Genomic DNA, 6363 nt, shown 5'->3' on the forward strand with positions numbered 1-6363 from the left:
AAATGGGTTTTCTAACGAATTCTTTTAATGAAATGCTCAACTTTTTCAATCAAAGAAATAGTACAACTTTTTTCATCTGGTATAGGTATAATATTCAACGAGAAAGTGAAAATAATAGTTTCCATATTTACATGGAACGTTATAAAACAAGTAGGAGTGCTCAACAAATTTTATTAAGGAGCCTTATATATATTTAAACAATTTTAAAATGAATTCTACAAAATAGATAAAAATAATTAAAATTAGTCCATAAGTATTTCCCGCCCTCTAATAAATTACATAAAATTTTTAATCGAAATTCAATTAAAGTTACCTACAGTTGCACAAAAAATACGGAAAGAATTATAAAAGGTAACAAATTTGGCGTTGTTAAACAAAAAAGAAATTCTAAATGAAAAAACTACAGAAAATTGTAATTGTAAACAGAAAAACAATTGTATGAGTGGAATTTGTTTATCCAAAAATGTGGTTTATAAATGTGTTGTTTCCTCTAAGAATGTACCTGATAAACAATATATTGGCATAATAGAGGGTAAATGGAAAAAACGTTTTGCCAATTATAAGCAATCTTTTAAAAATAAAAAGTATTCAAAAGACACCATGTTGTCAAAATATATATGAGAATTAAAGGATAAAAATGTTGACGATTTTATACTGAATTGGTCCATCCTTAAAAAAGCACTTGCATATAGCAATATTTCCAAAAAATACATACTATACCTTCAAGAAAAATTTGAAATAATTACACATGCAAACCAAGAATGTTTATTAAACAAAAAATCGGAATTGATTTCTAGATGCAGGCACGAAAACAAGTTTCTCCTAAAAAAATTATAAAAATAAGTGAGCTCAAATAATAATTACATTAAATCTCTCTTTATAAAAAAATATTTAAAAAAAAAGCAAAATTAATCAATTCTAAAGAATTCTTTTTATAATAGTGTCAGCATATTCCACAAATGTGTGAAAATTTACAGTAGTTAAGACATTTGCGACTTCCTGTTATTTAATTTTTAGTATAGATTGAGGTTTTATTAATTTGATCATTTATTTCCAATGAGTCTTAATTGATGAAACACCGTGTTAAATGAAAAAAATTTTTCTTAAGTGATTTTCAACTACTTTCTTTTCTTAAGTGACTCTCTCTCTCTCTCTCTCTCTCTCTCTCTCTCTCTCTCTCTCTCCCTCTCTCTCTCTCTCTCTATATATATATGTATATATATATATATATATATATATATATATATATATATATATATATATATATATATATATATATATATATGATATATATATATATATATATATATATATATATATATATATATATATATATATATATATATATATATATATATATACAATTCCATTTCAAAATTTAATTTAAAGGTTATTTACCAATCAGTCATCTTAAGGAAATGTTGCTTACAATCGGATACAATCTGACAGATGATTATCTTCAAAGATTAACGCTTACAGTAGACGATGGAAATGGCAAACTTGTTTTTGATGAGTTTATGGAGCTCATTGATCTTTTGGAGTCAAACGATAAACATGAAAAAGACGGTAAAATATATATTTTTAATTTTTAGAACATTTTCGATGTAAAAGAAGTGTCATTATGGATTACGGCATGTTGACATAATTAAATTTTTTTATTTGTTCAAGTTTGCAACATCTGTTTGGCATTAAATGCCAAACAGATGTTGCTTAAACGGTTGTTGTTCAAAATCGAAAGTTTTTCAAACATTAATAAAACTTTATATAACTCCTTGTGTGTTATATCTTCAAAACTTTCTTGTGATTTAATTTTTTAATTTAGCAAAAGCCGCTTACAATGCATTTGATTTTGATGGTGTTGGATACATTGCCGCTAACGACGTAAAAGAGGCATTAATGTTTGTGATGGAAAAAGCATCAGAAGAAGATAGAAAAGGAATTCTTGCTCATTTCAAGTAGCAAATGTTTCTAATAATTAAAAAAACAAATAAATACATTAAAAAAAGACAAATTTAAGGATGAAAGTATTTTAAATATTGAGTTACTTTTCATATATATATATATATATATATATATATATATATATATATATATATATATATATATATATATATATATATATATATATATATATATATATATATATATATATATATATATATATATATATATATATATATATGTATATATATATATATATATATATATATATATATATATATATATATATATATATATATATATATATATATATATATATATATAAATGTATTTTTTGTTGGGGAAAGAGGTAGTTTGAGGTAGGGTGAAATTTGTAGGATAAAGTGGATGTTTATAATTATGCAGTGAATAGTATCTAAATAAACAAATTAAAAATAAAATAACAGCAAAAAAATTATTTTCCTCGTTTATTTTAAATTAATCTTTTTTTTTAGATTAGAAAAGAACAGAAAGATTTACTTTAAAGAATTTAAAGACATGGTCAGCGGTTTTGCTCCACAAAAAACTGATCCCGATAGAAAAATGAGCAAATTTCAGCAAATTTCAATTTAAATGATCGATTCGGTTTTTACAAATTTAATGATTGTTGTCAATTTTAATAATTTTTTTAAAAAAAAAACTAATAAAAAAAACAACAACACCACCACCAACAACAAAGGCAAACAAACAAACATTTAATATAAAAAGATAAAGTAACAAGTAAATAAAAAAATAACTATAAATATAATATAAGTATAATAAAAAAAAATATGTTTAATAATAAACGCTTTGTTTAATAACTAATAATATTTACTTGTGTTTTTTGTATTTTATGTACAACATTTTTTTGTTTGTACAAATTTTTTATTATAAATATGTGATATTTTGAATGAAATAATTTGATATTATTTATTGCGTTAGATAGACGTGAAATACAAAAAACAGTGTATGATTAGTTAAGCAATCTTCACTTAATCTTACGGATCTCTTAAACTGAAGACCTCTTGAACTGAAGATCTCTTGAAGATCATTCTAAAATATTCACTAATTTTTAGCTTTAAAATATATTTTTTTAAGATAAAAAAAATGTTTCTGATGGCAAATTAAAAAAAAATGGCAAGATTAATAAAAAAGATTAATAAAAAAGATTAATAAAAAAGAATGATATTTAATCCCCCAATCTAATGAGAACGTGCTATTCAGGGAGAACCTTCTGAATTACCCCATCAATGGTCTGCCAAACCTAAAACCTCCTACTATCTCCTACTATTGTATACACTTTAAAAATATTTTATCTCTACATAAGATGTTTGCACCAATTACGACTTATTTCTGCCATTTAAAAATGACTATAGTACAAGAATAATATGGATTGTCTTCAAGAAAACGGTGAATTTTGTTTTAGTTTGTGAAGACAAGTGTTTCATGGAAGACAGAAACCACTGTGAGGTAAAGCAGAGTTAGGAACAGGACTGAATTCGGAAGCTAAAATTTACCCCTATAAAAGTAATTCAAAAGCGAATTTTACCAAAGGTTTTATTAATAGCAAATCGGAAGTTTTTCCAAATCAAAATTAAATCCTCCAAACAAAGCAAATACTGCACCTAGTGATAAAACATAGTGAAAATGAGCTACTACATAATATGTATCATGTACTAAAATGTCTAATGAGCCGTTGGCTAAAATTACACAAGTTGAACCACCTAAAGTGAATAAAAATATGAATTTGGTAGCTCATAACATAGGTGCGGATAAATTAATTTTTCCTCCATACATTGTTGCTAATCAGCTAAAAGTTTTAATTCCTATAGGAACAAAAATAATCATAGTAGCTGCTGTAAAGTAAGCTCTAGTACCAACATCCATTCCTACAGTAAACATATGATGAGCTCAAACATTAAAACGTAAAAAAGCTATAGTTAATTGGGCATATATCATACCTAAATATCCAAAAACTTGGTTTTTTGAACTAAATATAGGAATAATTTGTGAAATGATTCCAAACCCTGGAATTATTAAAATATATACTTCAGGATGACCAAAAAGTTAAAATAAATGTTGGTATAAAACAGGATCTCCTCCTCCAGCTGGATCAAAAAAAGTAGTATTAAAATTTCTGTCAGTTAATAACATAGTTATTGCTCCTGCTAACACAGTTAAAGAAAGAAATAATAAAAATGCTGTTATTTATACAGATCATATAATTAAAGGAAGTTTATCAAATGCTAAACCTGAAATTCTCATATTAAAAATAGTTGTAATAAAATTAATTGCTCCTGCAATTAAAGAAAATCCGGCATAATAAAGACTAAAAATAGCTAAATCTACAGACCCTTCTGAATGAGCTAAAGGCCCAGATAAAAGAGGAGGGGCGGGGGTAAACAGTTGAACCTGTTTCTGCTCCTTGTTCTACTAGAGATAAAGTTAAAAGTAAAATTAATGCAGGAAGAAGTAATCAAAAACTTAAATTATTTAGCCTAAGAAAGGCCATAACTGGTGCTCTTATGTATATAGGTGCAAATCAGTTTCCATAACCTCCTATTAAAACTGACATACCTAAAAAAAACATCATTACAAAAGCATGGGCTGGTTCTATAACATTATATAAATGATCATCTCCTATTCCTCTTCCTGGTGCTAAAAGTTCTATTCTAATTAACATACTTAAAGCAGTTCCTATCATTCCGGAAAATGCCCCAAAAACTATAGATAAAGTTCCTTCAACATGTGATTCAATTCAGGGCCGTCAATAGGGAGGGGGGGTAGGGGTGTCTAACCCCTCGACTATAAAAAACCTGTCAGCAAATATCGGCTATATCTAACTTGTAGGCAAATGTAGACTTTCAGTCGGCAAATATTTAAAAAAGAGGACCTTTTTTTTTTCCAGTATTCTTCTAATAAAATGTAAATCTAGTCGGCAAAAAGTCATATTTCACGCCCCGCCCCCCATGCCATTCTCTTCGGGACGCCACTGATTCAATTATACACTTATTTTTTGAAAAAATAATCAATTTTCTAATTTTCCTATTATTGGAATAATAAATAAAAAAATAAAAATAATAAAAAAAACTAGAAACTATACTGATTAATATATAAGGATTCTCTCTAGGTTTTTAGAACCTAATCAAGTTAGTAGAATAAAATTTGCTATCAACACTCAATATAATAACTTTACATACCCAATAGGTCTAAAAGTTAATGAAAAAAATTTATTAATGTGTAAAAATGGGATAACAAATAAGATTATTATACATAAAATTAAAGCTAAAACTCCTCCTAATTTATTAGCTATTGATCTTAAGATAGCACAAGCAAATAAATCACTCTGGCATTATGTAAACAGGAGTTACTAATGAATTAGCACTAATAAAATTTTCTGGATCACCTAAAGTATTAGTATAAAAAAATACTATAAATAATATAATAAATATCAATACAAAAAATCCATAAATATCTTTTATTACAAAATATAAATGAAATGGAGCTTTATCAAAATTACTAATTGTTCCTAAAGGATTACTAGATCCAACACTATGAATTGATACCATATGAATTAAAATTAAATATGCTAACACAAATGGAAATAATGTAAACTAAAAAATCTACCTAAACTCGCATTGTTTACACTAAATCCAACTCAAATTCATTGAACTATATTATCTCCTATAAAAGGAATTGCAGATAAGAAATTTATAATAACAGTGGCTCCTCAAAAAGACATTTGTCCTCAAAGTAATACATAACATATAAAAGCAGTAATAATCATTACTATAAATATGATTATACCTGAAAATTAAATGTTTTTTTTTTGATAACCCCCATAATACAAACTTTTGCCTATATGAATATAAACGCAAATAAAAAACAAAGAAGCCCCATTAGCATGAATTAATTTTAATTAAAATCCATTATTTACGTCTCTACATATATGAACTATTGATTTAAAAGCTAAAATTATGTCTCCATAATAATGCATAGCTAAAAAAATTCCAGTAACTTATTGAATTGCAAAACACAATCCTAATAAAGATCCAAAATTTCATAAATAATTTATATTTGATGGAGAGGGAAGATCAATTAAAGTAAGATTAATATGTTTTATAATATGGTTATTTTTTCTAATTCTCATTATGTAGAAATGTTAATATAAGAACTAAATATTATAGAATCAATTATTATATTAGGACAAATTCCATATATAAAAACAAATATTATCAATGGTAATAAACTTTGAAGTTCAAAATCTATTATGTCTTTTGAAAAATTTAAATGGGATTAATTAGAACCAAAAAACATTCTATTATAAACTCATAAAGAGTAAATTAGATTTATGAAAACTCCTAATAAAACTAATAAAATTATAAATAAAGAAAATCTAAAAGC

At 25.3% G+C, this 6363-nt stretch overlaps 1 protein-coding gene and 1 pseudogene across 1 annotated transcript in view; one reads left to right on the forward strand and one right to left on the reverse strand.

Moving 5' to 3' along the window:
- The window catches only part of LOC100215014 (calmodulin-A), a 7586-nt gene extending 4655 nt beyond the window's left edge, over positions 1 to 2931 (forward strand). The window contains exons 2-4 of the mRNA XM_065809665.1: positions 1390 to 1566; positions 1823 to 1955; positions 2436 to 2931. Of these exons, the coding sequence (XP_065665737.1) occupies positions 1390 to 1566; positions 1823 to 1955; positions 2436 to 2553 (428 nt within the window). The 3' untranslated portion in view covers positions 2554 to 2931. The remainder of the gene's footprint in view (positions 1 to 1389; positions 1567 to 1822; positions 1956 to 2435) is intronic.
- A 2029-nt stretch (positions 2932 to 4960) lies between these two features.
- LOC136086781 (cytochrome b-like) lies at positions 4961 to 6109 on the reverse strand (annotated as a pseudogene).
- Positions 6110 to 6363: the final 254 nt, after the last annotated feature.

The sequence above is a fragment of the Hydra vulgaris genome, chromosome 11 (assembly GCF_038396675.1).
Source record: "Hydra vulgaris chromosome 11, alternate assembly HydraT2T_AEP".
NCBI lineage: Eukaryota > Metazoa > Cnidaria > Hydrozoa > Anthoathecata > Hydridae > Hydra > Hydra vulgaris.